The sequence below is a fragment of the Primulina huaijiensis genome, chromosome 10 (genome assembly GCF_012295235.1).
Source record: "Primulina huaijiensis isolate GDHJ02 chromosome 10, ASM1229523v2, whole genome shotgun sequence".
Taxonomy (NCBI): domain Eukaryota; kingdom Viridiplantae; phylum Streptophyta; class Magnoliopsida; order Lamiales; family Gesneriaceae; genus Primulina; species Primulina huaijiensis.
In genome coordinates, this window is record NC_133315.1 from 3,361,811 (window position 1) to 3,377,265 (window position 15,455).

Here is a 15,455-nt window from a genome sequence, read left to right on the forward strand (position 1 = left end):
TAAGCTCATGAAAATAGAAAAATCTCGACATAAGTGCACACAGAATGTGATATAAGCGGAATGAATCGAATGAATGTATTAACATGTATATTTATATGAGAAAAGTAATGATGACCTCGTTCGTACAACCCATAAGCATGCCACAAAATACAAATATACATCAGACCATGCCTGTATTAAATGCTTTCTTAAATGCTTCATTAAATACAACATTATTACCGTACTACGATCTACAAGTCTGTCTTATCACTAACTTTGTCGGGTCAACTTTATCTCATTCGTGCACCGCCTTACATGTTCATGATTGCAAACTAGGTCGACCCTATAACGCCGCCCTATCTTTCCTTTCATTATCGGGATAAATGTTCTTATCCTCGAGACAAGTAACCTTATCTGAGCTTAGTTTCCGCCTTTTGGCTCCAACTTAATATCTTCTTGAACATCAGACTCCTCTACTGTCATAGCATCATCTTGAGCTAACTCCCGGAACTCGGTTACCAAATATCTGAACTCATCTATTCACCTCGACTCAGAGATTGTCCAATCTCCTCCTCCGTGGATGTCAGTTATCCGAGTTTTTCTTTTTATATAGCCCTAAGAACTTGGTCTAGGTTCTAGTGAGGCTCGGAGCTACCAAATTTGAAGTTTTAACATACTATGAAACAATGTTATTTTTTTTTTTAAAATTTTCATGTAATTAAAAGCCCTAATTTTTTTAAGAATATATTTTATTAAACTTATAAGGTTTTTTAAAGAGTTTATAAGCTCTAAATAATGTGATAAGAAAATTTAAAGAGGTTACAAAACTAATCATTTAACTTGTTTCGAATGATGTTAATTTTTTTTTTTGAAGAGAAAATATTGTTAAATGCAAGTACTAGAATTGTAAATTTACATTTTCAAACGAATAAATAATTTGCAATTGAAAATTGAGTAAGTTCATTGTGAGACGGTCTCACGAATTTTTATCTGTGAGATGGGTCAACCCTACCGATATTCACAATAAAAAGTAATATTCTTAACATAAAAAGTAATACTTTTTCATGGATGACTCAAATAAGATATTCGACCCACGAAATTGATCCGTGAGATCTACTTTTTGGGTTGAGTTAGGTCCAAGTTCCACTTTTAACATGATATCAGAGCTCAGGTTCCACTGTTATGTGTTGGACTGGCTATAGTTAGGCCACATGTTCTGCCCATAGTTGGGTCATTTGTAAACTTCAGGCTTCATATGTTCATTCTTGGACGTGAGGAGGTGGGTTAATTATCCTATATCAATTAGATAAAATACCTGAAAATTATATATATGAACTTGTACAATCTTCTCTTTTGAGTTTGAGTTCGAGTTTTTGTTTTGAAAATTAGTCTGACACGTAAACTTCTTAGTCACCGTGCAGAGTCACAGCACCGTATGCTCGAAGCCTTCCATCTAAATCCAGAGAATATCTTTTTCTTTTTACAAATTTTTAGTTTCTTTTTAATAATTAATTAATTATCCGCTAATCTGTAATGAATGTTTGGAAAAATCCACAAAACTTAGTAAAATCTCTGAACGATTCGACGATCAACAAAAGCGACGCCAAAATGTAAGTTTCCGAACAAGTAGTTGAGCAGCGATTGCATGATTTCAGTTTTTTCGGGGTATTGTTGATCCTCGTGGGTTTTGGGGTTTCTGGGTCTGATTCTTTCTCCTCAATTAATCGTACTGTTGATGACCCTTTTCTTGTTTCTGTTTCTGCTCTAACAGGGTGCAAGAAGAAATAGCAGTGGAAGCAATAAAACATGCTTTACGAGCTCTTAAGAAGCGGCATTTACTCGAAGAAGGCGCTCACTCCCCTGCTTTCAGTGCTCTATCTCGCCCCATTCTGTCACAGGTTGTGTTCTTGATTACAATTGCGATTAAGATTGTGTTCTTTGCATATTTGAATGAAAGAGGGGTGGGTCCTTTATTTTTTCTGTCAGTGTTTTAGAAATATTCAAAGTTGGATAACTTTTCCAAGCTTCTTGCGATTAAATTTTTCAACCCATCATAATGAAGTTTCTTGATGTTCTGGATTTTCTTGGCTTCTAAATTTCGTTGTGGATGCATTGTGAAGGGAACAGGAAGGAAGGAACGTGTTTATTTACATGTATAGGTACTCTAGTCCTCGTAAATGAGTTTGAGCTGAATTTTTTTGATGTTGTAATTTAAGGGATCGGAGTGGAAAGAAAAATTTGAAAATCTTCAGGTTGAGATCCACCAATGCTACAAAGTTCAATCTCGGCTTTCGGAACAACTTGCGATTGAAGTGGCTGATACTAGAGCTTCAAAAGCTTTACTGCAAGAGAAAGAATCCATGATATCTGAATTGCAAAATGAGGTTAATCAGTCAAGGTTTTGATTTCTCATTCGTACTCCATTTTCTTTCTTGTTTCTGGCCGTAAAAGTATCATAAGTATGAGTTGTGGATGCTGAATATATTCAGCGGCTGACTCGGTGAGTGTGAATGCCCCCGGGACAAAAAATTATTCAAATTGACTTGCAATTTTTTCTAATATCTAAATTTTTTCACCCCAAATGTGGCAAATGGCCCCCGAAACTGGCCATCGCCCGAGGCCCCCCACTGCTACCATCCCTGAGTTGTTATTGAATCTATTTCTCAGCTTTAACTCTTTATTGTTCGCAGGGATGAATGCTCTCGATTAGCTGGTGTGTTAGAAGAGAAGACAAAGGCCTTAGAACTGTTGATATCTGAGCACCAGAATCTTATAGAACAACTCGAAGCAACCACACTAAGAGCTGACACTGCTGAAGCAGAAAATAAGACATTGATCGATCGTTGGCTGGTGGAGAAAATGAAAGATGCTGAACGCATGAATGAGGTATTACAGTGTCAGTTTCAAGCTTAGATTTATTGTCTTTTGTACTTTATTGAATGGAGTATGATCAACGGCCGACACAAAGAGTGCCATTGGGTTTTATTAGATTTAGTTGGAATTTTTACCAGCTTTTCAATTAATGGAAAGACAGCCACGTACACAAAATTCCACTGATATCTTGAAGTAATTTTAATAAGTGCGTATTAAATTTGTTTGGTTCAGTGAATAGCCTTGATGGCAAATTTAAAAAACAGTAAGTAAAGTTCAGGATACACTCTCTCAGTAAGCTCAGGATACAATTAATTATTGAATAAAACTGCACGGATGATCCTTAATGATCAGATTGAACGAGTAAGTTGTGTTTGAGAATGTGCAGATAGACATGGTAAGCGAGTTGAATGCTTGAAGAGTTTAATGCTCGTAAATGTTTAAAGTGTCAAAGTGTCTTGAATACGGATGATTTCATTCTTAAATACTTGATATTCTGATGTTAAATTCTAAAAAAGTGGATGTCATACTCTGCTTGTGTGCATAAATCCAACTTTTGCTGGGCTCCTTTCCAAATATAGTACTTGTGCATTTGATATTCTCTGATAAGCACTGCAAATTTGTGAGAGGTACTGCAAATTTGCGAGATATATGTTCCAACGACTTCTTTAAAATATCTAGTCCTTTCCACACGTCCAGCAGAGTTTCAGATAAATCAGCTAAATTTCATCTTGTTTTAGCAGGGTAATACTTCACTGGTGTTGTAGCTTAGCTTTTGTAGAACTTATCAACATTTGCTCATTTGATATTTCTGTTGAGATAGTAATCCAGAATGTTGGACAATTATGTCCCCTTATTTACTTAGTCTTTAACAGCTGGGTTTGACTTAGCTTATCTGTTCTTAGTTCAGTAAGCAAGGTTCATCCAGCTAGGTCAATATTTTTGTTGTCATCAAAACTTAGTTTGTTCCAACTACTTGTGTGTTTTAATAGCTATTAAGGTTCATTTTTATGCTCTATTGATTAACATACCAGACTTATTTGCTTGTTTCAGTGTTATTTTCCTTCCTACTGATTCTGTCAATTTGCCCGCGTATATTTAATAGCATGCCCTTCTGGTAATCTTATATTAGACGAATGCCATTTATGAAGACATGCTGGATCACATGAAGGGAAACAATATACAACAAATCGCCCGTCAACAAGTGGATGGTGTTGTCCGTCAAAGTGAAGAAGGTGCTGAGTATTATGTTGAGTCAGTGATTCCCACTACATGCAAGCGAAGAATCCCGGCCCACGAAGGTGGTTGCTCCTCGATAGTTTTTGAGTATAATTCTGGTATGTTGGTTAGTGGGGGTCAGGACAAAGCCATCAAAATTTGGGATACAAATACAGGGTCGTTAAGTCGTACGCTTTATGGTTGTCTGGGCTCTGTTCTTGATCTTTCGGTCACCCACGATAACAAAGCTGTCATTGCAGCCAGTAGTGCAAATAACTTGTGTGTTTGGGATGTAAATTCGGGTCGTGTCCGACATACACTCACTGGCCATGTAGACAAGGTCTGTGCCGTGGATGTGAGCCGAGTGTCAAATCGCAATGTCGTGAGTGCTGCTTATGACCGTACGATAAAAGTTTGGGATCTTCAGAAGGGATATTGTGTCAATACTCTAATATTTCATAGCAATTGCAACACCCTTTGTTTTAGCATAGATGGACAAATTATTTGTTCGGGCCACATGGACGGGAATCTCCGACTATGGGATATTCAGACGGGTAAACTTCTGAGTGAGGTTACTGCCCATGCAAATGCTATCACATCTCTGTCATTGTCTAGAAGTGGAAGTACAATCTTGTCCAGTGGAAGAGACAACTTACACAATTTATTTGATATCCGTACTCTTGAAATATTTGCCACTTTGAGAGCAAACGACAATAGAGTGGCATCTAATTGGAGCAGATCTTGTATTAGTCCTGATGATGGTTATGTAGCTGCTGGATCTGCTGATGGATCAGTACATGTTTGGTCGGTAGAAAATGGGAAAATAGCGAGCACTCTAAAGGAGCATACGTTTCCTGTGTTATGCTGTTCATGGAATAATCTTGGAAAACCTTTGGCTACCTCGGATAAGAATGGTGACATATGCATTTGGACTTGATGGTTTTCTCCGATGTTCGTCATTACATGGCGATGGTTGACGTAGACTTCTTAACTGTAAGGTATGATGCTTCCTGAAGATTATACAATACTTGACTGTGAATATAGATCATTGGTTATTGAGATTGTTCATTTTTTTTGCGAGTTACGATCTCACGAATCTTTATCTGTGAGACAGTCAACCCTACCGATATTCACAATAAAAAGTTATACTCTTAGCATAAAAAATATTACTTTTTCATGGATGACCCAAATAAGAGATCTGTCTCACAAAATACGATCTGTGAGACCATCTCACACAAGTTTTTGTCTTTTTTTCCTTCATTAATATTTTAAAATTTCTAAGATTATTTTTTGAAATTTCTCCAATGAAGAAACCCTGCTTCATTCATTTTCTGCGAACTAGCATTTTTACATTTATTGTATACATTATTTTATATGTTATTTTGTTAAAAAAATATATAATAAAGTTTAAATTTTTTTTACATTTAACCTTGTAATAATGCTTAATGATTGCCCTGTTATGTTTTGCAATTTTTTGGAAGTTACTTCTCGAATAATATTTATCGCCTACATATTGCTTTTTTTTGAGTTTACACTTAAAACTACCATTGTTTATACAATAATTTTGAGAAAAATATTCATCTTAAAGATCCAAAGTATTACAAGGATGAAGGATATGAAATTGTTAGAGCCAAAAATTTACTTGATAAAAGTTAATTGAGCCCAAAGCCCAAAAAAAGAATAAGTGATAAGATACGGTGATATAACCCATCTAAAATTCAAACTGGTGTAAACAGATCAAATGATATAAAGATACGAAAAGATAGTAGAAAATAATGGGAGATCATGGAACATGGGAATAATGAGAGGAAATCGCCCAATCATATGAAAGAAAAGAAGAGCATCGGCAAAAAGAGAAAAAACACAACGCATATCTCGTACAAATTCTTACAACTCCCTTTCAAATTCTTCATCATGGTTCAAGTATATTTCATGTTTTTCATTCTAGATTTAATTAGTTCAAATAATTCTCGTTCAAATTTCACCAATGTTCTTTTATTCTATGTTAATATTTTGTAAACTTTTACCGTTTATTGTAAAGATATATAATGTTGGAAGTTTATCTTTCAATTTCCAGTAGTTTATTTAGTTTTATTTTGTTTGGCGTTGTATTTGTTTAAGAAATTATAACGAACAGTCAAATTTGTATGTTATGTTTTTAGAAGTTAGATTTTTACTATTTTTTTCACTCAAGTTGGTGCTTTTAACACCTGGCATGCCCGTAACTCAAAATATTATGCAAAAAAATTTGGCACGCCCAGTGGGACACCAAATATGCCACCAAGAAGGAAAAAAAACATTAATCAAGAGGATGAGGATGAGGGGTCTCTACCAAACCAGGAAGACACTCAAGTTCCACCACTAGAACAACATGCTGCTGAATAGTCGGTCGGGGAGTCAGTTATTCCTGAGGTGTATGCTCACATTTCAAACCGCTTGGTGAAAGAGTTGACAACAATGAGGATTGAAGAGATATTACAAGTAGTGTTCAAATTCATGTATGTCTGTTTGAAAACAAACATGGGTAAGCTAAGTTAATCCACCCAAGCAGAGCATAATATTGAAGACAATGAAAGAGTTCACGGAAGCAATCAATTCAATGAACTCGACCAAGGAGTGGAAACTCGAAGGCTGATGATCCTCACCGCCCAAATTTCGCTCTCCCAAATCAGCAAGAAAAAAGGTATACACCGCTGCAAGAGAGGGACAAAACCTTGGGATGGAGAGTCCAGCCATACCCACATGCAATTGGAATGAGGAGTTCAAAACAACCTATCAATCAAGTGTACAATGTGACAAACTCTTTGTACCAACCGGGACTTGTGATGACATGACACATGTGGATTATCAAGGGGTGAATGATGGTTTCCCATGAGGTAATATTGGTTTCAATGCATATTTCCGGACTCGAGGGGCACATTATTATCATCATCCAATCCCAGCCCAGAGTACCTCAGTGATTGATCTAGAAATGATATGAGAAATTGTTTAAAAGTTATATGGGCCGGCTGATTAATATAAAACAAAAATATATTTATTAAATGTTTTGTATAATATTTTATATTTTAAAGTGTATTAAATATTTAAGTTTTATAATAACTTGTATAAAAAATATATATGTTGTATAATTGTATTATTTTTGTTAATTTTACAGGTTCGGAAAAACAAGAACAATTTTGGATAAAAAAATGAGAATGAGATGATACTTAAACCTATATAAAGTTGATTTTAATGTCTACAATATTAATGAAAAGCTTGAGATAATTCTTCTCACAATTGAGGTCAAATTGAGCAACAAGTAAAATTAGTACCAATGAAATTACAGTTTTACCAAGCTTGAGTATTTTGACCATATATGTCAAAATACTTGGTAAAAAAATATTAAAATTTACCACAATTCAAAAAACTCAATTATGAAATATATTTGTTTTAGATAGAAGAATCAAATCTCTTGGCAAGATTTTCAAAGATGGAGTGCAAGTTATAATAAAGACTCGGGTCATTCATGAAGAAAAAATTACATCAATTATATATAGAAAATAATATTTTATTTTCTTTTGTTTCTCCAAATTGACCTATAAATATGAGTGTATTGTGATGAATGAAATCATCCTTCATTTTATGAACAAAACTTTGAATTCATAATTTTCTCTTTTTATTACTTCACTTTAATAAAATTATCATGCTAAATACATATTCCAAGTTCTTCATTTTCATAATGAGTAGCTAATCTTCCAAAGTCTAGATTAAAAGGTAACACTATTGGTATGATAACAATGTAATAATCTTTAATGATTTAATCATTATTTATTAGTTATGTTATATTTAATTTTTTTATTTAAGTATTTTTATACCTTACTTATAAGTGAGCGTTTTTGATTTATTGATGCTATATGTTATACTAAATTCTTGGTACCACTTAAATATTAGTTTGGTATTACCAACAATTTACAGTGGTTATCTTGATTTGGTGTTTACAAATATATAGTTCAATAAATATTTGACAACATTTATAAGTTTTGGTGTATATATTATATAAATAAGAGAATAATATATGACAATAATATAAATAATGATTATTTAATATATTGTAACCATTTTATTAAGTGGATTCTAATTATGTTCATTTATTTTAACTTTATTTAAATACCAAGAGTGAATCCTCTCATCTCGACTATTTAATTTAAATATATAAAAATCATCATCTAAGGTTAAAATACTTAAAAAAATCAAAAACAAAAAACATTATAGTGGACTTGTAATTGCCTTAGCTTCCATATGGATATGGCATTCGAACTCACAAAATTATACTACTTGTAGACAACCTGCTCTTCAGAGTGCAACAATCAAAGTTGTGGCATCGGCCTTGAGATATATAGGTCTTCAGAGTTTCACAAGCCTTATCTAGATTATGTAGTTGTGAATAATCCATATCTGAGGGTTATAGAGTTCATGACTTTAGCTTTTTATCCGGGGAAGACAGTTAGTCTAACATAAAACACATAGTCAGATTTACTATCCAATGTGAGGAGTTGGCCAACTTGGAAACAGGGACTGCTTTTGCTTTGTGTGGCTCACACCCCAGAAATTCACTGATGAATTGGCAATAAATGGAAATACACTTCCACACTCAATTTTCAAGACTGAGCCAAAGGTATGTATTGATGACTTGTTTTAGGATCAGTTTGAAAGGTCTAAGTGTTTAGAAAGGGGGTTGAATAAACATTTTGAGATATTGACTCTTTTTCGATAATGGTGAATCAGTTTGGTGACAAATTGATTCCAATGATCTTGTTGTCGATATCAGTCAGTTAACTAGTTTAAGTGTAGAAATAAACTAACTGATAGAATGAATACTTAACGAAAAACTGAAATAATGAACAGAAAGATTTTATGGATGTTTGGAGGATTCAAATACTCCTACGTCACCCTTTCTATCACAAAGATATGTTTTTCACTAAAAGACTCTAATTAATTATAGAAGCTGTAATAACCCACTTCAGTTTGGACTTAAACACTACCAAACTGAAACTCTTAGTTCCCTTTACAATTTATCAATATACAACTAATTTTCTTTCTTAGCACAACTGATCTTAGAAGATCAAATACAACAGTGTAAGGTGCTAGTACTTTAGCTCAGATGATAGCCTGAAAACTATGAATGTTTATGTGAAGTGTGAGGTTTTCTTTATGAACATCTTAACTGAATGTGTATATCTGAATTCGAAAGTCTATCAGAATAATTGTCCAAAAGTTCTCTCAGCTGAGCTCATCGGCTATTTATAGGCTTTGCTTCCAACGATAACATTGAATGTATTAATTAATACTTATCTATTGATTTGTCCTTTCTGAATATGTCTATATTCTTCTGACAATAGTACACTGTGGCAGTCTGTTATGTGGCGCATTATAATAGATGCAGTCTGCTGCATACGATTTGTCTGTTGGTAGTTGCGCTTTAACTAATGACGTGTCAAACTGATTATCAGTTGACTATATAGCCGATCGCTTGAACTGACTGTATGACTGATCAGTTCCAACTGATAGTTCAGTTATCTTTACAGATGCAGTTAGCTTAGATCAGTTCGATTGCTTCCGATTATTTAACTCATTAATTATTAGTTCGCGCAACTTCAGTTTAGGAAGTTTCAGTTCGAACTAATTCAGTTGAGCTGATCGATTCTGCAACTTTCAAAAACTTTATTTGTCAAACTCCGAAAATTTGTTTCTAAAAATTTCTCCATTTTTGGTGTTTGATAAAACTTATAATTCAAGAAATAATAAACCTCATTGTAGATAAAATAATCTTCAAATGTACAGATTCGTACAAATATAATAAGACCTAACTGAACTGATTGCTCTTTACTTTTTAGCTTTTTTGTCAGAAGGTCTTTGATAAGTTGATTGACTAGGTCTTTTCTTTGACTTATCTGATTGCTCTTCTTACTTTTTTTTGTCAACACCAGCAAGGTTAGAAATAAGGCGGACTTCTGAGCTGACTTGAGATATGTCATTCAGCATCTGTTCCTGCATCAAATCCATCCGCTTAGACAAGCTTGTATGTACGAAATCAATTCTGTTGACAATCATGTCTTGATCTGGAAAAGAGATGGAACTGTCACTCTATCTCTCTTCGGCTGATCAACAAGGAGAAATAAGGCAGTGATATCCTTTGTAACCTGCTTGAGGTCCTTCATAGTATTCTCCTTGAGGAAGTCAAATCTGAGCGTATGCATCAGCTGAGTTGAATTTATTTCAGAGACTGTTGCTGTCAAATTGTGTAGACTGGACTGAATACCTTCAAGCATAATATCAGTATCAATGGGTACTTCAGGAGAAAAGCTTCAGATAATTCAGGAGCTTTGCCTTTGTCCTTTTCTTTGAAAGGTACCATTGCTAAGGCATGAGATTCAGTCTCAGCCTATTGTTCTAATTCAGTTATGAAGTCTTCAACTGCTTCCTGCTGAACGTCTGGAACTGAAGTGTTGAGCTGAGGAGCAGTTGAAATGGACGGCACATCAGTTGGCTTTTGCATATCAGATACTTGTTCAGAATGCAACTAGACCGTGTTAGTTTGTTGTTCAGTCATAACAACTGACTGAATCTCACCTTCAATTTATTTTAACATAGCCTCCAAGGTTAGTTGTTCTGGTGAGCTTTGGCCTACATCTTTATCAGCTGGTTGAGCAGATTCGAAGTTCTGCTGGATGTCAGTGGCAACTGATCAGATTACTTTGTCAACATTGGCCAATGACAACTCAGCATCTGTGTATAGAGGTTGTCCAGCTGGTTGAGATGATGAAGGTACAACATAAATGGATGGCTGAATCAGCTCAGTAATAGATTCAGTTTCTTCCTCAGAAACTTGTTCAGCAACTGACTCCTTGACTGCTTTAGTTGGCTGACTTTGTTCAGTTGATTTTAGACTTGCGGTCTCAACTAGTATGTACAATTGCTGATGGATCATTTGCAGTGAGATGAGATCTGATTCCAGCTGCTGAAATACTGCTCTGTCATCTTAAGCAGTTGGACTGATTGGATTGTAATTCAATTTCAGTTCTGCAGTTACTTCAGCTAGCCTCTGCATCCTCATTAAATCAAAAAAAATATTCTCTTCGTTCCAAGGCTTGTGTGATGGTTACAGCCTTGACCATCTTCAGCACTGTAGTCTCCAGAGTAATAAATTCCTTCAAAACTCTCAGCCGTCTGGCAAAAACCACAGTTCTGAACTTTACCCATTCATTAAATTCTTCCAGCTTGGACTCAGCAAACTCATTTATTTCACTCTAGATGAGGTCGATGTGAGTCTGAATTGGGTTAGTTGGTCTGGGCTCTTCAATCACTTTGTTCTTGCCTTTTGGATCAGTCAGGGCATGAGAGATACTCAACCCTGTGGTAGTTGAATCTACCTTTTCACTAATCACCACAACTTTCGGTCGAGAAATTGGTAAAAGAGTTGGTCTGGTGACAGTGATAAGAGGTGCGCGGTGTCCAACAATCTACAATTTTTCACCAGATTCGGTGACAATCTTCAGTGGATGGTCAGTTGGCTTCTTCAGTTGAATCGCTTCAACTGACAGTGCAACTGGAACTGGTTGAATTGGTTTGACAGCTATGGGTGTTTGAGCTCCAGTTGGCATCAGTTTATCAGCTGGTATGGCTTCAAGAATGATAGGCTTGGTCTACTACGACCTAGGTTTCTTCACAATCTCTGGAGATGGTGTCTTCTCCGAATCACTTTCATTGACAATCAATTTCCTCTTGATTATCCGTTTCTTATCCATCTCCTTGGCTTTGGCTATCTTCACAGATTTTGGAGCAGCCATCATCCCAATCTCCTGCTTGATTTTCACATATTTCGCTGGGGAGATGTTCAGCTTGGTTCTGCGTGGCTGAACATTCTTGGCGTTGAACACCTTGAACTTGGATGTCTTTTTCAGCTGAATCATTGATGAGACCAGAGTTTTTCAGCAAATAGCTGAGCTGCAGAGCAAAACTATTTGACTGTTTGGATGAATGAACCATGTTTTTCAGAATATTGAAAATGATGGTTGACCAGTTCAATCTTGTGCCCTTCATGATGGCAGTCATGATTTGAAACTTCTGCAATGTGAGGGTAGCGAAGGAACCTGCCTTGGCGAGGACGCCTTTTGCAACGATATCAGCCAGCAATTGGATTTCTGGCTTTAGTTCCTTCTTGGGGTCTGATACTTTGATTTTCTTCCCATCAGCAGATAGCAGAGTTTGCATTTCTTTAATGTCAGCTATTGTGACCTCAGAAAAGTGAGAAAGACCTTCAGTTGGGAGTTGGAAGAGGTTGCTGAAGGATTCTTCGTCCACAGTAAGCACCTGATTGTTGACGGTCATAGTGATTTTGCCATCATCAGAAACAGTGTTGTTGGCACAAAATTCTTGAATCTCCTTCGGTAAATGACTTGGATTGCCATTCCCAAAACTTTCTTCAGACCAGCATCTTCGATTTTCAAGAATACGTTTCAAACAGATTCGTCTGAAATAGTGAAAATAGATTCGAAATTAGTGTCCATAGCGTTGAGAATGAAAGCAGGGGTTTGGCTTGCCATTTGTGTAGATTCTGCAAAAAAAAAAAAAAAGCTCTGAGTGTTTGAATGCTTGAGAGTTCAGAAGGTGAATGAAATGAGCTGCAGATAGGCGGCATATATATGTATGTGATTTTTCAAATTTGGACACGTGGCAGTACAAGAATAATTTGAATAAATAGCATTTAATAAAGTAAATAAAGAATAAATCGATTGAACGACTTGTAACTGAATTTCCAATAATATTCAATGAATAACATAATTAATGAAGTGATATTGAAAGTCACAAAACTTATTGTGGAAACTTAACTGAATCGATAATCAGTTAACATATATGATAAGATCAGTTGGGTCGAGAACTTAATTATCAGTTAAAAACTAAGTCAGTTCAGTTCAATATTAACTGATAATTGTCTTAACAGTTAACTAACTATAATTCGATGTTCTCCCTAAATACTTGCATTAAATATTAAATAAGGTTAAATGATCTCATCCTTGGAGAATGAATCGTCGATGGTTGACAGAGATCTCTTCATATCCTCCTGTCAATAATGATAATTGCGACCTGGTTCGAGTCTATAAATACAAGCAAATTGATTAGTCACAAAATCACTTGAAATTTTAAACAGATAATACAATATCAAAGTAGGAGCAAATGGATAAGGAAGGAGGAAAAATTTTGATATTCAAAATTCACTTCTTTATAATAACGAGATTTGTACCCTCGTTACATCGGTGTTGTCTGATTGTTAATCGAGATTTTAATGAAGTCGCAATTATTTAATTAGTAAATTTAGAATATGCTAATTAAATATTAATTAAGTAGTATTGACTATTAGTGAAATTCTCATGAAAGATTCTAAAAAGTCTAGAATTAATTAATTAATATATATTTAATTGTTTCATGTATTGAAAATACAACATGGTATCATGACTGAACATGGACTATTTGACTAATTGGATTGGAGAATTCTAAAACAATTCTAGTTAGTAGGAGTCCTAGTTGTACAATAAAACCTAGTAGAGTTTTTGAAAAGGTGAAATCTCTCATTATAGAATATTAACAGGATTCTAACTTAAGATTCCTAGTAGAATTCTAAATCAATGCATGAAAATTCGAAATATGACAATGCAAGTCATTTTTACATGCTAGATTTCTTATGTCTCCTCACAAACCTCAAAATTTGGCCACCCCTTGTTGGAAAAGTCACAGCCGAGCACTACTGCCTTCCACCGCCATGCTGCTACTTGTCGCTGTGGTTCCGCCAACTTTGTGCGATCGCAAAATCTTGTCTAGTTTTCTAGTACAATCTATAGACAAGGAATTCAACTTTCAATTGTGGACCTAATTCTTGGATTTTGAAGAAAGACAACTTCCAGTAGATCTTTCGTAGAGAATTACGAGAAGTACTATTTTTGATAATCTTGGAATATTTTGGTGTCCAGCATCTTAGAAAACAAAGGTAAATAATACTAAACATCATATACATTAATTTGAATCATACGAGCCCAAGAATTTTTTGATTCTCAAAATTAAAATTTATTTGAAAATTTTAAAATTCTATTGCATCTTGGATGCGAGAAAACGATAGTTCAACAATGTCATAGGTTCAAGCCTCTCAAGAATCATATTTCTATGCTTCTTGGGATAATGTTGGGTTAAACATGCATGAACGAGAGAAGTACTGAGATGAGTAATCTCCTAGAAGCTCTTGTGTGTCAACCTGATAACGTTACGCCGTTTGATTTGGTTGGTTAAGTGATACGTAAAAGAGTGACTTCAAATCTTAACAAGTAAAGTTATCTCTATTGAGGACAAGATCGATGACAGAGAAATAGTAAGACTGATCTAGAAGATACATGTGGCAACACCAATAGTGAGGCACACCTTTTTTTAGGTTCGTGGACCTAACAACCCGATCCATCGGAACTCAAGGTGCAACCCCCATGTCCATATGTTACTTAGTATGGGGCTTTGTACTATCACAAATATAATAAAATGAAGTTATGTCTTGTCTAAAAGATCTAACTTTTGACTGATTGATAAGGACTTGATCATAACATCGAGTTTGAAAATTGTGTTTTCATCAGTTAGGATAAGCGATTTAGGGGGAACAAACAAAAGAGAAGAGTATACAAGGAAAAAGGATCACTCATCAATCATTATCAACAAATCAATACTACATTTTATAGAAAAATGTTGTGAAATTTCAAGTATCATTTCAATTTCATGTTCTAGTTGTTTTAGTTTCAATACTCTTGTAAATTTTATTAGATGTTAGCCATCATCCTCGAAACTTTTTCAAAGTCTTTTCATTGTAAAATGTTTATTTAGATCTGATTTTCTTCATTTGTTACATGTAAATCGTTAGTTTTTTTACATCAAATCAAGGAGACTGGAAATAAGGGCCAAATTCAAGACCTGAATCGCTTAGTTTTAGAAGTTAATTTTTTTGATCATTTAGTATGTTTCATACCTAGTACGCTTTCCCAAAAGATAGTCATAACCAGTAACATATAATGATATTTTAAAAACTTTTAGTTAGTAAACATAGACAATCATTTAGTTAAATATTACATATGAGATAATTATGTTACACAAATACATAGTCCACCATTCTACACAATTCTTTTTTTCCCCGACGCACAAGATCCACGTGAATCAATTCAATTTTTGTGTAAAAATTACTTCATATAAGTAAATAAAAATGATAATAAAATTAAATTTTAGATATTAAAACATGAAGGGGATGTATAGGGGATGATATCCAATTTTGGTCCTCATATTTTTGGACAATACCCAATTTAGTCACTTCACTTTTAATTGAC

The 15,455-nt window shown here is 34.7% G+C and overlaps 1 protein-coding gene across 1 annotated transcript; it reads left to right on the forward strand.

Annotated features, from left to right (window-relative positions):
- The first annotated feature begins 1,379 nt into the window (after positions 1-1,379).
- Positions 1,380-5,141, forward strand: LOC140986528 (autophagy-related protein 16-like). Its single transcript, XM_073454818.1, has 5 exons — positions 1,380-1,589; positions 1,751-1,877; positions 2,196-2,377; positions 2,670-2,865; positions 3,983-5,141. Exons 1-5 carry the CDS (start codon positions 1,513-1,515, stop codon positions 5,003-5,005), a joined length of 1,605 nt encoding a protein of 534 aa, XP_073310919.1. The 5' UTR covers positions 1,380-1,512; the 3' UTR covers positions 5,006-5,141.
- The last annotated feature ends 10,314 nt before the right edge of the window (positions 5,142-15,455 follow it).

Coding starts and splice junctions, on each gene's coding strand:
- LOC140986528 (XM_073454818.1), top strand. CDS start 1,513: ATGAATGTTTGGAAAAATCCACAAAACTTAGTAAAATCTCTGAACGAT. Junction 1,878..2,195: donor CTCGCCCCATTCTGTCACAG/GTTGTGTTCTTG, acceptor TTGTAATTTAAG/GGATCGGAGTGGAAAGAAAA. Junction 2,378..2,669: donor AATGAGGTTAATCAGTCAAG/GTTTTGATTTCT, acceptor TATTGTTCGCAG/GGATGAATGCTCTCGATTAG.